General features: G+C 42.8%; 1 protein-coding gene across 1 annotated transcript in view; it reads right to left on the bottom strand.

Moving 5' to 3' along the window:
* svilc (supervillin c) overlaps positions 1 to 15,866 on the bottom strand; it is a 22,395-nt gene extending 6,529 nt beyond the window's left edge. The window contains exons 1-21 of the mRNA XM_044332154.1: positions 15,761 to 15,866; positions 12,360 to 12,890; positions 10,891 to 11,046; positions 10,588 to 10,764; positions 9,968 to 10,002; positions 8,845 to 8,906; positions 7,603 to 7,748; positions 6,965 to 7,202; positions 6,229 to 6,812; positions 5,791 to 5,920; positions 4,479 to 4,526; positions 4,303 to 4,365; positions 3,406 to 3,480; positions 3,194 to 3,296; positions 2,988 to 3,071; positions 2,872 to 2,904; positions 2,581 to 2,782; positions 1,372 to 1,532; positions 1,177 to 1,284; positions 955 to 1,091; positions 9 to 156 (exon numbers count right to left, since the gene is read on the bottom strand). Of these exons, the coding sequence (XP_044188089.1) occupies positions 9 to 156; positions 955 to 1,091; positions 1,177 to 1,284; positions 1,372 to 1,532; positions 2,581 to 2,782; positions 2,872 to 2,904; positions 2,988 to 3,071; positions 3,194 to 3,296; positions 3,406 to 3,480; positions 4,303 to 4,365; positions 4,479 to 4,526; positions 5,791 to 5,920; positions 6,229 to 6,812; positions 6,965 to 7,202; positions 7,603 to 7,748; positions 8,845 to 8,906; positions 9,968 to 10,002; positions 10,588 to 10,764; positions 10,891 to 11,046; positions 12,360 to 12,649 (2,980 nt within the window). The 5' untranslated portion in view covers positions 12,650 to 12,890; positions 15,761 to 15,866. The remainder of the gene's footprint in view (positions 1 to 8; positions 157 to 954; positions 1,092 to 1,176; positions 1,285 to 1,371; positions 1,533 to 2,580; positions 2,783 to 2,871; positions 2,905 to 2,987; positions 3,072 to 3,193; positions 3,297 to 3,405; positions 3,481 to 4,302; positions 4,366 to 4,478; positions 4,527 to 5,790; positions 5,921 to 6,228; positions 6,813 to 6,964; positions 7,203 to 7,602; positions 7,749 to 8,844; positions 8,907 to 9,967; positions 10,003 to 10,587; positions 10,765 to 10,890; positions 11,047 to 12,359; positions 12,891 to 15,760) is intronic.

Below are 15,866 nucleotides of genomic sequence, written 5' to 3'. Positions count from 1 at the left end.
CCTCTGACCTCTGTATTGTGTCCTTCCTCCCAGAAGGCTCCAGAAGTCTTCAGCCAGGCTGCTGTCAGAGTTCAGCCCTTCCTCTAGGTGGACCACCTGGGAGGCCTGACAGCCCAGGTCCTTCTGGCTCTGGATGAACGACGCCAGCTCCGAGGCCTGAAAAACAAAACCTAAAGTCGTAATACTGCTACAAAACAGTCATATGGGATCGAGTGGAAAGAGAATACTTGAAACACTGTTACTAAAAATGTATTCTGACTACAGGAACTTCAAGGGAAAAGAGAGTTTTACTACCAGGGAATTCTTTTAAAGTGAATTAATGAATCCCAGAATGCAATTTAAATAGGTGTTGTATATCTTCATTGAATGTGTCATAGAAGAAAAATATGTTTCTGTGCAAACCTGAAACAAATTTGTAAAATACTGAAACCATTTTTCATCTAAATTTTATTCCTCCAACATGACAAAGTGATCAGAACACAGTGAGGTGGAAGTAGTGAGAACATGCAGAGTTTAGGTAATCCATCGTAACAAAACGTATCAAACCCTGCGTTTGTAACAGAGGAAGGACAAAGATGTTGTTGATTGTGTGAACTGAGAGCAGAAAACATCACAAAATATCAGTACCAGCCGTATTACCTCCGGAAAAAATGTATTATACTGCTACTCAAAATGAATTTCATGCACACAGTCCTCCTCGCGGAATCGAGTGTCATATTTGATGCCATTTTATCAATTTTGTGGCATGAAATTAAAAAACGGAATATTTATGAAATAATTACAATATCTTCACCAGTTTAAATCTCTAGAGAGAATCCTCTCCAGGGTTTTATGTAAATTTCATGGCACGTTGGCATGTGACACTAAATTTAAACCCTGGTGTAATTTTATTCTAACAAGACTGTCATGAATAAAAACTAGATCATCACAGTATGTTTCTGTCCTCCTCGGTACCTTGGATTTTTCTTGCTCGCTGGCAAACTCTCCGCTCCACACGATGCAAAGCTCCGGAGTAACCAGCAGGAAGCAGTCTCCACTGTTCAGCGACCGCACCGAGGGCTCCACCAGACGGACCTGGACATGCCGCCTACCTGTCACCACAGGCGCTAGTTAATATAAACACCTGAGCACAAAGAGAACGTCACGCGGACACGGATGAACCAAATCTTTTCTGACCTTTGATATGCATGAGCATCAGGTTGCTGAAGGGAGGGTAAGACTGGGCAGCATCTGAGTCTTCTGACCTGGCGAGATGTGAATCTGCCACGGAGGAGTTCTTAGACTCTGCAGGGAGGAACAAACGCAAGATGAGGCTAACCGAGAGGAAAGACAAAGTGAGAGAAAAGAAAGGAGAGAAATATTCAAACTGACTCTTCTCTGCTTGGATCCTTTCCTCAGTGTTGCCCCTCTCCCCCATGTAGTCCTGCGTGATGTCCTCCCTGGCTGCCAGAGCCCGCAGAGGGTTTCTGGAGCCCTGAGTCCGACGGGACGGACGCACCGACCGCCTGTGCTCTGCTACTGCTGATGTCAGTCTGCACACAAACAGATGATAAATAACTTTAAATTTTAGTTACTATATTTAATAACAAATGATTATGTGTACACAATAAAATAAATTACTACTTGAGGTCACTGTGATCAGGGCTAGTATGTATTAAATGTGGTGTTAAATGCACAAAAAGGAAGTAATTTTGCTTTTTTAATTGAAATTACAGTAAGCGTCATCAATCATTTTCAGGACAGTTATGAAATTAGGACACACACACTCCAACAAGAAAAAGATAGTTTGGAAGCATGATGACAAGTTGATAAAGAAGATTTGTGCCAAAACCTGTACAACATCAATAAGTTTGAGTCATCCAATTTATGATATTATAGATTCTGCTTGAATACAATGAAATGCTCACATGTTCTATATCTAAATCAATTATAAAAAGTGGAATAATTATTATAGTGAGTGAGCCATGAAATACAAAAAATTTGATGAATTTTAACAACAATGAAAAAGAAAATATAGAAATGACTAATTACACTATGTCATACCTCCATTGATGGTTCTCTTTAAATTGTTAATCTGTGCTTCTTTAACTCATTTATGATTTTTATTTGTATGAATATGAACAACGTATCACATCAAATGTTTCTGATATAACTATAATCATATCTTATATCTTATTTTAGAAGTCTCTCAAAGGAGTTTAATCATGACACATCGCCTTTGGTGTTTTGCAATTGGCTGATTCAGCATTCAAGGAGGGTTTTTGGACCGGCAAATTAATTATTGCAGTCTATAATAATAATAATAATAAGTAATTGTAATTATTTTACAACACTTTGGAGTCACTCCAGTCCAAACTTAAACTTTAAAAAAGTTACTCCTAGATTTTAAGACATCTTTGGCTCATTAGTCAAAGATTAGGACCGTTCTTAAGATAATTTCTTACAAATATGAAGCATACTAGCCCTGTGTCTGTCAGCGAGGTGGGTGCATCTTTTCTCCACCACTTCCTTGAATATTTTAGATATTAAAGCGATATCAAAGGCTAATAATCATAAAATCTTTAGTAAAATCAGGCTCACATGTGTGTGTTGGTCTGGCAGAGGACATCCAGGTCCTGCTCATTCTCTGTGGCGGCAGCATCTCCGCAGGGTGGGGGTGCGCAGGTGGAGGGAGGCGACTGCTCGCTGTCGAGACCTCCATCGTACGTGTTCGATTCATCCGCAGGCGTCACCTCCTTCACTTCCTGTGTAGCTACAGAGAGTGGAGCGCTCTGCGGAGCAGCTGGGGAGGACGGGACAGGAAACTTAAAAGATTGTAAAAGTATCAATTAGCCTTTGAATGATGATTTCCAAGCTTAGTTTATATTTTACCTTCAAACTCCATCAATGGCTGCACAGAGATCTCTGTTAAGCAGACAAAACAAACAGTTTAGAGAGACACATAAGGGAAAGTCTGAATACAGTTAGTATATATGAACTGCTCTAACCATCAGCTGTGCATGTTGGAGCTTCAGTGAAGTGTCTCTTGCTATGGGAGGCGTCGTTTCTGTCTGATTCTGGAGACCCAAGACCTAACAGGTCGTAAACACAAAGGGAAAGAGTCAGAGAGGCCAACAAAAACCTTCCAGAGTTGAGTTCAAATATTCAGAGAGTATGAGAATGCAAGAGAGTAAGCAAGAGCGAGTTAACTCACTTCTCTTGGCCATGCATTCAGTCTCCTGCTCTTTCATTTCCTGCTGTGTGTTCGTTTCTTCAGTTTCAACCATCTGAGGCTGCTCATCCTCCACCTCCTTAGCCTACATAGCCAGAGAGATAGCCGGTTAAGATACAGATGGGCTCCTCTGTGGATTTAAATATCAAAAATATAGAAAAAAATCCAAAGATGAAAAGGCCATCATATGTCACCTTTTGTCTCCACTGAGGCTGATTCTGGTTCTTGGTAGGAGAGCAGACTTCTTGTGCCTCAAAGGACAGGCTGGTCTGTGGATGTAATGAAAAAAATGTAGGAATAATAAGATCACATGTGACTTCCTCAATGTAGGAAAGTCGGAAACACCTAGGAGGAACGTTGTGGATTTGCAGGAGAGTAGCGCATGACCAGGGGTAATAGTTTAGAGCGGTTGAAAAGTTGAATGAATCTGATTCATTTGACAAAGATAAACAAAAAAAAACAGTGCCGGGATGATGGCAAAGCTGTCAAGTTTCAGGTTAGCAGACAGAAAACAACATGGGAAGTACAAAATGCACAGATATCTTGACACGGTAAACAGGCAATTTTCATCGAGCAACCACAGCAGTCAAGTTGAAAAATGCGAAGAAGCATCTTCGAATAGAGTGTGGCAGTTTGGGTTAAGTTTGACCAGAATTTTTCACTTCTTTTTTCATGTTCTTGATAATGTTAATAATGATGTTATTTCAGTAAAACTCAACTTTGCTCCTTTTGTTACTAGCTTCCCTGTATTGTTAGCAGTTCTTTACACAATTTACACATCAGGGAGGGAGGTAGGGGGAGGCATGACATTTTTCTGGTTCCCAAAGGAAGGGGCATGACAGAAAGAAAGTTTGGGTACCACTTGTGAAGGTGGAGAACTGGAAGGATAAGAGTGCAGAAGTAACAGAAACAGTGTTATAAAACACCGTGCAGGTGACTCGTTAGTGTGAGTGAAACTTCACACATCAGAAATAAAAATCACAGCCACCTGAATGTGTGCAATGACAAAAAAAAAAATTCTTCACTGCAGACAGGAAAACTGCAAACCGTAAGCAACAATTAATCTGCCATGCACCGGTTTCAACAATTACCTGATTGAAACACATGATATATTGGGGCGTACTGCTAGAATAGACAGAGGCAAAGACAGGTTCCTAGGAGAGGAGAGGCATTAGAAAGAGAGAGAGGGGTTGGCTAAAGCTATTTAAAAATAGTTGAAGTCTCCATGTTGGAGATGTAAGATGATTTATGCATTTTGAGGACTTACCCAGCACTGAAGGTCGATACTCTCCACGTGAGAGGTTTCTGTCTCTTCCTACAGAGGGCAGTACGGGGAAAAACAGGGAGATAAATCAATAAAGAAGGGAAGAGGGCCAAATATCAAAGGTGTAATGGAAGCAGAAAAATCAATGCGCACACATACATGTACACACACATACTGTCAACATGGTGCAGCTGAGATCACAGGGTCATAAAAGGGTCAACATTTAACCACCAGAATAATTGGTGTGTTTACATTCCTCGCCACATTCTGGGCCAGTCACACCCCAACTAGCCTGCATATATTCCCCAGTAACTCAAGTCTGATCCAAAGACATTTAGCACAACCAAATCTAGAGTGCTGTTGCTAAGAGATGCTATATCTGGTTTCACTGGAATGACAAATACTTTGATCTAACCACAGGCTTTTTCTCTCTCTCTGGATTTAAAGATGACAGGAAGAGCGAACCCAACAACCTCAAACTGCAATACTGAGTTTTCTTCCTCAGTTTGAACTGCTTTATCACAGAATTTAGATTGACATGCTGCAAAAATCGGAGATTTCTTTGACTCGTTTCTAATATGATTCTTTATGTTTTAAGAGTGTTCTTAAGCCAAAAGTAATTTTCTTGATTCCAGTGGAGTGACCTGTGAGTTTTAGACAATTAGCAGAGGTTAGAGGATGCTTGCTTACAGCCAGTGTTTGGGTATATTTTAATAGTCTTGTGGGCAGGAATGATATGACAAATTTCCCTGTTTGAAATAAATAAGCTAATAATTCAAAGTGGGAATTTCAGACTAAAGTACACTACATCAAGATCGTGCATGTGCAAAAACTTGGGCTCAGCTTAAACTTGTTGAATGTAATTCCTGCGCAATGCATCAAATGTTGGTTAGCTTACTTAGCTGCAGGTACGGTATGGTATTCAGAAAAGGATGATCCAAATGGCAGCGCTGTTTTTGGTGGCGAACGTGGTGGCCAGCTTAAAAAAAACACGATCTAATCGTTGGCTCTACCCTTGCAGGATTTATATGAGACTATATGACTCTTTAAACATGGACACTCGCTGGGTATATCACTTGCTGGGTTGACTCTACTGCTGCACTGTCAACCGTCTGCCTCTGCCATTAAACTTCATCGATCTCTGCTGACAGTCCACTGGATCCAAACAAGACTCACAGAGGATTAAAGATTATGGAGGGGCAAATAATGGCAAGTGTTACCCACTAGGTTTTGATTCTGCATTAGAGACACTCTTTAAGCCCATGATGTGGTACAGACTTTTACAGTACCAGAGTGAAATGTCTCTGTTTCTTACCTTGTTACTGCTGCTATTGATTGTCTCATGCAGTTTAGTAGTGCCATCCACCAGGGTGACCTGAACATGTCCCGTGGATTTGGTGGTTTCTTCATTCCTCATCCTTGCACTCTCTTGCTCCTCCTCTTGCCTTTTGAGATGGATCACGTTGAATATAAACCGTGGAACTTATCAAAATACTACAAAAAACTGTTTCCCAGTTCAATTTCCATCCTAAAAATGCTCATAGCTGATATTTGTACCAATGACATCTGTAAATTTGACAATTATTGTAGCCCTAAAAATCAGAAGTATTTAGTGTTTCCCCCAGATTATTATCATCAAAGCATATTCATGCATACTTCAAAATGTTGTATTAGAATCAAGACAACTAACATGCCAACTTTCACTTATGATGACGCACGTCTCAGCCCGTCTAATTTAATTTCAGGTACTTACTGGACTCTCCCAGTCAAATCCGAGCTGTGTTCCACAGAGGAAACTGGCTGTTCCTCTGTCTTGACCCGACAGGACCTCTCCTCCTTAGGAGCGTCCTGCTCTGACGAGGCTCTAATTGGTGTACAGGCGATGGTTTCCCTCCTGGCTCGAGCCCTCTGCCTCCAGGGGGCGGCAGTCAGCGAGCCTCCCTCCACACCTGAAGCCTCTCGTCTCTCTCTCCGCGGTGCTGCAGATATTTCCTGCATCTCGCTGCCCTCCATCCTCCCCTGAATCTCTGCCTCACCACAGCCTCCACCATTCTGTTCATGGCTGAAAGGTGCATCCATCTTACTGCTCTCTGTCATGCTCCACTCTGGGCCCCCAGAGCGGCTCTTCTTCAGGATTCCTCTCAAGCCTGGCTCCGAGTCATAACGCTGCAAGCCTTGCTGGGTAGGACTGGGCTCCCCAGGGCCGGGACCGGTATCAGGTCTTGGCTGGGAAAGGCGAACCTCACTAGGTTTTAGGTTGACAGACGAGGCCTGCTGTCTGTCGGACAGATGAGGGGACAAACAGAACGCAGGAAGCTGTACGGGGCCTTTCTGGAGCTGAACAGAGATACAGTTCAAGATAATTATTTAAAATGTACTTGATTTAGCATTATGTCTGCTGTTTTTATATAAAACACTGAGTTTTCTTGTGTATGAAACAACAAAAATACAGTTCGACTTGACTATATCGTCTTGGTTCGTCTACTCACCAGGCTGACCTCCTCCACAGTGATGGGCTGCGTGCGGTAACGAGCCCCCTTCTGCCTCCGTCTCTCTGGGGGTCCATCGGTATGGCCACCCCCCTGCCTTCCAGGCAGAGACAGTTTGTTGAAGAGGGCCAGCTTCTCACTCATGCTCAGCTTGCAGTTCTCATCACCGTCCTCCGCTGACTCAGCCTGCTCAGACTGCTCAGACTGGGCCTCAACTGGTGGTGCTGGGTTAGGGGCACTGCAGGCAAACATGAACACATATGTTATAAAACAGGCTTATAATTAAAGGATAATGTTGAGTCACAGTGCCCAGTTGTTTCAGGAAATGACTAACCTTTTTAAAAGAAATGAAATTACATATTCATGATTCGTTTTTAGAAGATGTTTTTACATTTAGGTCTTCATTAGTAACAAACACATTACAAACATATCATTTGTTGTCTTTTAACCAAATAAAGGACATAAGTGATGCTAAAAAAGTAGTGTAATGCCAATATCAGTTTGCATTGTATATAAAACTGTTCAGAATCCAAACAAATCCCTATTAATCTAATAATATACTTCTATATATGTGTTCCGGGGCACTGAAGCTAATATCTGACCCACCGGGAGGCCACAAGGTTGTCGGCACAGCCCACCTGATAGCCACCATTTCCTCACAGGTGATTGGCTGAGTAAGAAAGCGATGCTCGTTGCCACGGCGCACTCTGCGTTCATGAGAGACACTCCCTGAGCGAGGCTTCAGGAAGTCCGAGGCCTCGGGGGCAGCAGACTTCTCCAGCTCCTGCGGAGGAGGCATCAGAGTCGTTAATATCGACACATGACATCTGACCATCACATTTGGTTCGGCGGGGCTTTTGACACAGGTGGACCCAACATCAGCAGCCCCCACCTGCTAAATAAGTAAGACCACAAAAATGGTCTGATGGCTCCTGTTCTATTTGTATGGACAGAAGGGGGGGAGGGAAGGGGAAGCGGGTCGGATAGCTGGTGAATAAAGCAGCTAGCTGTAAGGTGGAGCATTTTGGCTACATGGATAGGATGCCAGCCCAACAGGTCACAGTGTAACCAGAGACCTGCCGGCTTAAGTTACCTCCCCGCCTGCCTCCGCAGAGCAGCAGGCTAATTATAACACAGCTGCTATGGTTGTTAATGGCAATACAGTGTCTAGCACATTTTCACCTGATGCTTCATGACTAAAGCTGTGCAGCAGGTGAAATGTTGTTTTGCTAATGCAGACAGTGTGTTTCATCTTCTGTATGAACTCTGAGAGTTTCAGCACTGTTTTGGATAACCACACTATAAATTTAGTCTTTCTTTTAATAAGTACAAACTCTCGCATCGAACTAAACAGTGGATCCAAGGTCAGCACCTGTTTGACCATTCATATCCCTCAACATGATCAGTTTCTGTTCAGCGTGCTCAGCACTGACTCACCATACGCCTCAGACTGTAAGATTAGAAGCTGAGGTGATGACCGATGAAGGACTGTCTTTAGCTGTTCGATATATTTCTCGACAACTTATCACCTCTACATGATATTATCTTTTAATCCAGTAAGGGGCACCACATGGTCAAGCTTTATTAATGGGCAGATTTCAGGTTACACCTCTGGTTAGAGTTAATTTAGGATCTGGCATCCTGATAACAGCTTAATTGTAATAAATACATTTTCAGAATACCTTTTATATGTGGCTGTGACAGTGCATGAATGCATGTAGATGCTGTCTCATCAGATGAAACAGCGAATAGCTATGATCTCCACACAGAATCATTTTTAGCCACAGCCGTTAGGACAGACAGCACACGACAGAGAAAATAAGCGGGTCATGAACAGCATTAAGGATCTTGTTTCAGTGCTGAGGCTAACATACACTCACTTTAAACAAAGACATCTTGGCTGCCACGCTCATTTTGGCTCTGTCATCGGTTTTCACATCCGCTGCGAGATAAAGAGATGAATCATGAAGTCAGTAAAAGATATTCAAATAAACGTGATAACAACTTGTGTCTTTTCACACACTTCAGAAATTATATTTGACAATTAGTAAAGAAAGGTGCCAGTGATAAAACATAAACACTAACTAACACACAAATGCTAGCAAAATTAGGCTTTGATTAGTAAGATTCATTTCTACTGGCCATTTAAACTGTGGCTTTTCTTATCTTCAGTTGCTCTACATTGCTAATTCAAAAGCAATATTGGTTACTGATTCCACCATAACAAACTATCTCTGAAAAACACCTTTTATCCCCCTAACTTATATACTGAGTGATGAAAAATTATATTGTGTACGTTTCTTCCTATAAAAGCAGGGCTGTAGATAACTAGCATATAGAGCAAACAAGCTATCATGACTACATTGAGGCAGAGCCTTGAGACTGATCCCTTCGTGTGAGGCCACGGGCCGGCATCACACCGAAGCACCACACTGCCACCTCTAATGTGGAGGAGCTAAACTAACAGTCAGGTAGAAAACGAAACTCAGTACTGCCAGTTTGTGGTAAAAATAAATAAATAAATTCTTCAGAATCTTGAGCTTGATACAGATCGTAAAGGTACAAGACATACAGCCTAAAATACATAGTCCCAACAGTAATGAAAACTAGATTTACAAAGGCTACTTGTTTCTGCAGTTGTGTTGTAAATTCTCAGTAAGCCAAAGATGTGCTTGTAATCTTTTTATGGTGGGGTTAAGAGTGGGACTGACTTAGCAGCACTCTGCTGCTCACATGGTTTTATGACACATAAATCTGTCATCGCTGAGCATATTAAACATTGTGAGCCTAAAAATATAACCTGATTTATTTCCTTGATTCAAGAGATGTCACATTTGCCCTTTGCCCTCATGTTTTCACTGTTGTGTTTCTCTGGTGTCAATGGAGACCAGTATTGTGCCAGTGTGTGACCTTCTCCCTCTCTGCGTCATAAAAGTTCATCTGTTCGTCTCTAAACACAACAACAAACTGTGAGATCGTAGCCAGGCGTGAAGACAGCTTTACCTTTACTGTTCTCCTCTTCCTCTTCGTCCAACAGCCTAGAGGAGTGAAAGAAGACAAACGATGAGGTCACCAGGTGAGATGTGAAGGCATAATAGGAAAATGATGTTGACTTTATGCTTTGGCTCCTCAGATCCTGCCTTGAGCTTACAATACATGTCTTTGTGCTTCAATGTGCAGCGCACACAGTGAAGATACTGTGTCATATTTGCATGCTCCGGAAAGCAACACTGTGGAGGTCACGAATGAGGACAAACGCATGCAAACCACACCGTCCATTTATGTAAAGGAGCAGCACTGGCCACACCTCAGCCAAAGTGTGAGTGCGTGTTTTTTAGTGAAAAACAATGATCAAACACACACTATCGGCAACTTGAAAGTCATGTCTAAAAACACAAGTTGACATTTTGAAGACTAGCATGCGGTAAGTTATAAGGTTATGTCAGTCAAGTTAATGTGAGCAGGTTTAGAAGTTTTGCTGGCAAATGTACACATTGCATTGTATAAAAAATGCAAAAACGATCACTGCAAACAGCATCTTCTTTGTAACACAAGCCAGGTGCTTCATCAGCACAGAGCTTGGATTCTTTTTTATCTTCATGACCACAGCAAACAGCCCCTACCCGCTGCTCTCCTCCATCTCATTGGCTGTGATTGGCTGTGTCCTGAAGCGTTCGCTGGTCTTGCGACCACCGCCTGACCCTCCGGGGAGGTAACGCCGGGTGCGTCGCCGGCCCCCCTCAGGGCCCGGCTTCACTGCCAGGTCCAGAGAGGACGTAGCTCGCCCGGCATCAGAGCAGCTAGTTTCCAAACACACATAGAGTAGGAGGAAAGGGAAGAAGATGTTGAAGTGAAGACATATACTGTCACAGAGGTACACAGGCTGATAGTGACAGTCTGGATCACACACATGCAGGTGACCCTACACTTTCTCTGGCTGCGCTCCACTCCCGGTCTGCTGCAGAAGGGCACTTCTCAACTGGCCCACTGATACTCGAGTGTGGAGCTGCGGGGCATCGAGTCCATGAGGGACGAGGTGCCCCTCCCCACTCAGCATGCTGGCAGAGTCCCGGGAACCCTGCCTGAAGGGGGCGGGAGTGAGGGGAAGGAGGTGAGGATGCAGGAACGGGGATTGTAGACTAAGAAACCAGCTCGGAAACAAAGTACAATATTGAACCTTTCCATGAAATTTTGCCAAAATATGCAACCCTGGGGGTGAAAGGTGCAATATTGTTCCTTTTTTCTGAGAGTAAAGATCACGCCAGTCCTTGTTCCATAATGCCAGCTCCAGGAAGAAGCACCCAGATCACATGATAGGAAAAGTGTCAAGCTGGGAGACTACCAACCAAATGGAGGGGAAGAATCAGCCTGGCTTTAAAACTCCCTGCTGGGACCCACTGATTTAGACCTCTCAGTTTTAATTAGTAACAAAAGCTGCAAAGCAACTGCAAAGTCAAGGATCTAGTGTTGCTGGCCGGACCTAGTTTAAAAACTGGTAGTATAACCTGCTTGGATTTACAAATGAGTAGGATTTACATGGTAAACTTAAAGAAAGTTTCAAGTTTTCTACTGTCAAATGCAAAAAAAATTATAAATTAAATGTATATGTTTTGTAAATCCATGTGGTTGTAAACTCTTTCCTTTACTAACTTCTGTCAGTAACTGTTTCCATGGCTTTAAAGAAAACAGCCTGCTTCTCATATCTATATTCTTCAATATTTACATACATAAGATCATGTAGTGATGTCCCACAAATATCCAGTACATATAATATGTATGCTATAAGAATGTATAACTACATGAAATTCTTTTTCTCTCTGGTCACTTCGTCCTCAGTGATTGTATTTATATGATAGTACACACTGTAATTAACAGTTACCAAAATACCAACAATCTGTTGTGCTATTTTAGCACAGTAGAGTATTTGTTGATGTCCAGATGGAAAAAGTTGAAGCAGGTGACGGGTGCTTTATTGGTGTTTGGGACAAATTAGGCCCAAAACACCTGCTGTCCTCTACATCAGACACCATCACTATGCTGTATGTACCATCTACACTACAGCATTACACAGTCACAATTCAATTTACTAGTTAGTGACAAAATCTTGTTATTGATAATGCTCTTCGGTTGTTGTTTTTATGGCTGTGTCCTGTTCTGAAGCACTTGCTACACAGATGTTACAGTTTCAGCTGATTTTTACACAGATTTCATGTCCATGTTTCCTGCAAGAAGACACTGATCACCTCGGATAAACACTGATAACATAATGCATATAATATTTTAACTAAAGCCAGTAATAATGAACCATGGTTGTAGATTACAGAGTTTTGCATTACTGCGCTTGTTCCACATGACGCACTAATTCAAGTCATCACTGACTCCAGACATGACTCACCTTCTCAAGTAGTCGGATTCTGCAGAAGTCTCTGCCTCTAATCCATTTGTAACCTTGCGTGTCCTGCCGTTAATCCTTTCACTGAGGGACATCGTGCCCTCTGAGTTCGACATCTCTTTGTGGGGTTGGGTCGCCGGGTCGTGCACCTCTTTCCCATCCCTCCTCACCCACTTGGAAGGTAGTTCCTCCATGTTGCCGAAGCGTTCAGCCAGTTCCCGCCTCCTCTCAGCCTTGTAGCGAGCGATCCGCTCTGACCTGGGCTCCAGGACTGGGTTCTCCATGGCATCCATGTCCCTCAGAAGGATTCAGGTGATTTTCTGCTCCTCGGATAAGTGCAAAGCATTTAGGAACAAAAAGCAGATGGGCTGTTTCTCCACTTTTCAGCTAAGGCAAGACAATGAGGCCAAACTTTCTTCCAGTAAAATTCTCAGATTCCATCGGACCTAAAGACTTCTTGCTTTGCTGCGCTTGTAGAGTCCATCAATCAGAAGTTGCGAAACGATCTGTACATCAGCAGGTGAGGTGTTTCTCCTAAAAGAGGAACAAGCAAACAAAAAGAAAGAAAATAAGAAACGTGCATTCATCACTAACACGACAAAATCACACGACTTATATGCTCTTCACGACTCTGAGGCCTTCTTAGAAAGTCCATGACAACAATCCATAAACTGCTGCCTTCATTATTAAAAACAATTTACAAGTACATCCTCTCTTCTCTTCCTCGCTCAAGTTCGTGTAAGATGACCTGTATCAGCCTGCAGTGCCATGCAGGAATATCCCCTTGCACTGAAACCCAACACCTCAGCAGCTCAGCTCCGCTCTGGGTCCAGGCCTTGATGGCACTGAGTCCGCTGGCTTCCTGGTCTTTTCCACAACCCCTGGTAGTAACTTAAGCTGAACAGCCGCTGTTTCTTGTTCAAATGTTATCTAACAAGCCGCATAGCCAGTCTCACTGTTGTATGTCAACATAGAGCGTGTTATCTGTAAGAAACACAGGCGAAGTCAGATCAGATATGGTTTCCCATTTGTTTAAATACACATATAATGAACTATTTAAATGATGACATGTTCCCAGGCAATATGCACACACAGATAGTCCCTGTTGGCTACATGGTTGCCTGGAAGTGAATACACAACACTAGCAACATCTGAGGCTATTAACCACACATAAATAGTAATGATATAACACAGATTTACATTTAAAGACAGCAGCGAACCATCAGCTAGGTTGGCAAATGCTTGAGTGTGTGTTCACAACTGTGTACAAACATAAATGTGTGTTTGCATATATGTGTGTGTGTGTGCTATCCAAAACTGTGGATGTCAGCATTCCTCATGTGTTACCCCCACACAGGAAGCACAATGGAGCCAGAACAAAGAGACGTGAGCCGCGGACTTAGTACACCAGATAGATTTGCTGCAGGGCTGAATGGTTCTGGTGGCAGTCGAGTTCACAAAATATTTTGTTATAGATGCGGCTTTTAAATTTATTTTTATATTTTCGCTGCTGCTCTCAGACTGTCGGAGAAGACGAAACAGAACCCTGATGCAGATTACACGCGATACAGAGAATAAATGTCGAAGTCTACACAACTACTGGTCAGATCTGCCTTTCATGTGTCAGAAACACTCAAATTATTATCAAACCGAGGGCCACGTTATCAGCAGGGGAGTGCAGATCCAAAATGACAACGTCACAGAGAGCTTTAATGAGCTGAACTGTAAGATGCAGTGATCCTTGTGTGAGACAACAAGATTAGGGTGTGTGTGTGTGTGTTGCATCTGTGTCGGCATCTCATTACAGGTGTACATGTGCTTCGAACAAAAACAGTCAGCCAGCCCAGAGCAGGAGAACTCACCTCCCTGTCCAGACGCAGAGAGAGTAAGCCACAAGCATCCCCAGTTTCACTGACGCCACACTCCTTTATGTTTTTGCCGGCAGAACATGAGTAAGAGTTGAGAGTGGCCACACTTCTGTATAGAGCAAAAGTCATGTGACATGCTGGAGGATTGTCGATTGGAGGGGAGAATGCCATGGAGGCTCAACAGGGATCATGGGCTTCTAATCCAGTGACACCAGTTGACACTAGCTTGAAATAAAGCCTGCAGATGAGCACACAGGACCCATTCTCAACCTACCCTGCCAAGTCTCTTATCTGTAAAACACTGTAATATTCAAATGAACATGTCCAGAGGCTCAAAGAAAGGGGATATTAATTCAAATCTTCCACAATAGAGCTTTCAATACACTATTATGGCCCTGGATTGAATATATTTTGCATGCTGTTGTTCTTATTGTTGGTTCCAACTTTACTCACTTGACAGAGAGGTGCAGACATGTCAGACATTACATAACAACAGTGTCTGTCTGTCCAGCAGCAGCACAGTAAACCAGATTAGAAGGCTGGCCAAGAATAAGCCTATGACCAATTACACCTGTCCTGACTGAGGTACCTGCACTAAAGCCCCCCTTGGAACACCATAATTCAAGGACAAAGTCCCAGAAGCCTTTACTTCAAACTACAAGTGTCACGTACTGTGATAAATCATGACTGTGGATGGGTTCACACAGCCTTGCATTGTCCAGAAAGTAAGACGGAGATGTGTGAAATTGATCAGCAGCTTCACTGTCATTCCTTTGACTGATCTCTGTATCAAAGGCATGTGGCCGGAGGGCAGAGAGTAAGAGCGGCTTTCTCGTTATGCACCCACCATAATCCATGGCTCCCAGTGGGATGTGACACATTAACAGGTAATTCCTCTATCACATGTATAAATTAGATTTATTTGTCCAACAAATATCCAAACAGTATGCAAAATATCAAACTCCTATTATGTGGATTGGGTAAATTGATAGTTAGAAACAACTTTCCTTAAAGGACTATAGACACATGGTTATACAATGACAAATAGCCTAATAAAAAATATTCTGTAGTCTAAAGTGGCCAAAGTACTTCATGACGTATCAAACTAGCCTATTGATAGTAAGTCATGGTGAACAAAGATAACATATCCAACCTGAGGGCAAAAGCAACTTTTAAACCGACTGAGATAAAATAGGAGTAACATGCGTAATTCGTGCGTAAATTGTGCGTAAAACATGTTCTGGCGCCCTAAAACACTAAATCGTCACTGCCTTTAGACCACTCTCACACAGAAAACGTTTTACTCACAAAGTGACTGAAAAACATAACCACAGTCATACTACACTATGTCCACTTCACAGCCCTAACTTCCCGAAGTTTACGTTTGGCAAGTCAGATATAGCAAATACCTCGTATACAGATGAGTGACCATACTATCGATTACGCTAAATTGGATTTTCAGCTGTAATTTCGTTGTTGGAGACAATGACAGTGAAGCTCTTTTTGTAAAGAATGAAGTCCCACATGTGTACTTACATGCACTGCGCGCCGGGCGAAGTGGGCATGAGTGCGCCGCTGCCCTTCCTCAGACCGGCGGTCCCCTCCCCACTGGCCCTTCTCTACGGAGTGTCTGTCCAAATGT

Source organism: Thunnus albacares, chromosome 17, assembly GCF_914725855.1.
Source record: "Thunnus albacares chromosome 17, fThuAlb1.1, whole genome shotgun sequence".
Classification (NCBI taxonomy): Eukaryota; Metazoa; Chordata; class Actinopteri; order Scombriformes; family Scombridae; genus Thunnus; species Thunnus albacares.
The sequence above is the reverse complement of the archived record's forward strand: the minus strand, read 5'-3'. Positions and strand labels throughout refer to the sequence as shown.